A 1,799-nucleotide genomic window follows, 5' to 3' on the forward strand; every position below is an offset into this window, starting at 1 on the left:
TGATGGTCGTGGAGTTCGTCTTCTTGCTGATCTACGGGATGTTCCTGACTACTCTCTGGCAGGCTGTCGACCGCTACCAGTCTGTCTCTGCGGGAGGGCCGGCCATCCCAGCCACGGTCTACAAGGCGGCCACTCCCGCCCTGCTCAACAGTCTGAAAGAGGCAGTCTTGATATCAACCCACAATGCTTCTCAAAAATAGCTGAGGGGCATCCTCCCGCCTCGCCTCGAGCTGTAGTTCTGTCTTTAAAAGTACCACCTGTTTTTAAACCAGCCCGAGTTCAAGCTGCTCAGCGGATAGCCTAGGGACAGACTTGCCCTTTTGATCCAGGACCAGTTCCTATGCAAAAACTAGTCCGCGTTCGGCCAAGACCAGGGCCGACTGATATTCCTCAAGCGGGGTCGACTCCTGCTTTCAATAAAGAACGACAGCCGAGCCTTCATCGCAGGCAAGCTTCAAAAAGGCCGTGTGTACGCAGAGTCCACCCTATACTGGGGCCGGCCTTAGAACGCGGATCTAATCGGGGCTGCCAACTGGACTCATATTTGCTACTTGGCTAAGAAAGACCTGTAGTCCCTCTTGGAAATGGATGAGGACTTGGCCAGTCGCTTCCGGGTGATTCGAGAGCAGATGATCCCGGCTCTAAAACTATGCAGTGGCTGTCGGCTGGCGCCTATCCACACGGCCTGCAAAGAGCATCTGGTGGGCGGGGTGCCGGGCCGCGGGGGACACACGGCAGGAGAGGAGGCCACTGAGGCGGGCATGAGATGTGGTTTTGAGGTCATTTGACGGGCGCGGGGAAGGCATCGGGCAGTTTTTCGGCGCGGGAAGTGTGGGCGCCAGTGACGATGATGCCGTCGATGTTCTTGGCGTTGGGCAGCTTCTTGAGGACATAGTACTTGGCCTCGTCGCCAAGGCTGCCGTAGAAAGGGTTGCCGGTGAAGACCACGTTTTCGAGTTCAGGCAGCTCCTTGATCTTGTCGAGCTCCTCCCAGGCCTTGATGCGGTTGTTGCTGATGAAGAAGGTGTTGAGCTTGAGGCAGCCGCTGAGCCCCTCCAGCTTTTCGATCATGTTGTAGGACAGCCACAGCTCACGCAGGTTGCCGGCGATCTCCTCCAGCCCCGTCAGTCGTTTGATCATGTTCCGCCCCAGCGACAGCCTCGTCAGGGTCTTCATCGGCGGGAAGTTGACCAGCTTGTCGATGGCGTTCGAGGAGATCGACAGCCGCTCGCACTTGGAGAGCTGGGTGAGGACGGTGGTCTCCAGGCGCTCGATGGGGGGGAACTGGAAGCAGAGCTTGATCTCGACCGCGTCGACGAACGACTCGCCGGGATGCTCAGCCTCCCAGTTCTGCAACGCCTTGGCGAGAGTCGTCGCCTTTGACATCAATCAATATATCTTCAGCCCCGCCATCCTCTTGCTTTATATTGCATGCTCGAGGAACCGACGAGGTCACCATCTTCCTTGAGCTCAACAATGTGCTCTACCTGTCCCGCGGCGAGCAGGCCCGCGACCGATGCTGCCCTGACTCTGTGGGCAGTGTCCTCTGCCCCCTGCTTTCAGTAGTTCAGTGCCGCGGGCCTGATGCTCGGTGTCATCACTGCCTGCTTCATTGGCCAACTGGCGTTCGGTGACCTCGAAAATGTCGAGACATTCCTCTCGGTGTCCACGAACAGCACCGTGAGGTTCGGGGCCTGTGTGCCTCGACTCGTGCAGGAGGGTCAGCTCTACCGGCTGATCACCGCAGTTCTGGTCAACAAGCAGCTAGACAGCGTGCTGCTGAGCCAGGTGGCGGTGAT

At 58.1% G+C, this 1,799-nt stretch overlaps 1 protein-coding gene across 1 annotated transcript; it reads right to left on the reverse strand.

The window, feature by feature from the left end:
* Positions 1 to 780: 780 nt before the first annotated feature.
* On the reverse strand, positions 781 to 1,386 carry LOC127594997 (dynein axonemal light chain 1-like). The gene has a single exon (XM_052056718.1). It carries the CDS (start codon positions 1,384 to 1,386, stop codon positions 781 to 783), a length of 606 nt encoding a protein of 201 aa, XP_051912678.1.
* Positions 1,387 to 1,799: the final 413 nt, after the last annotated feature.

The sequence above is a fragment of the Hippocampus zosterae genome, unplaced genomic scaffold (genome assembly GCF_025434085.1).
Source record: "Hippocampus zosterae strain Florida unplaced genomic scaffold, ASM2543408v3 HiC_scaffold_351, whole genome shotgun sequence".
Lineage (NCBI taxonomy): Eukaryota > Metazoa > Chordata > Actinopteri > Syngnathiformes > Syngnathidae > Hippocampus > Hippocampus zosterae.

Bases quoted from the DNA above. Each gene is read 5' to 3' on its own strand.
- LOC127594997 (XM_052056718.1), bottom strand. From the start codon at position 1,386: ATGTCAAAGGCGACGACTCTCGCCAAGGCGTTGCAGAACTGGGAGGCT.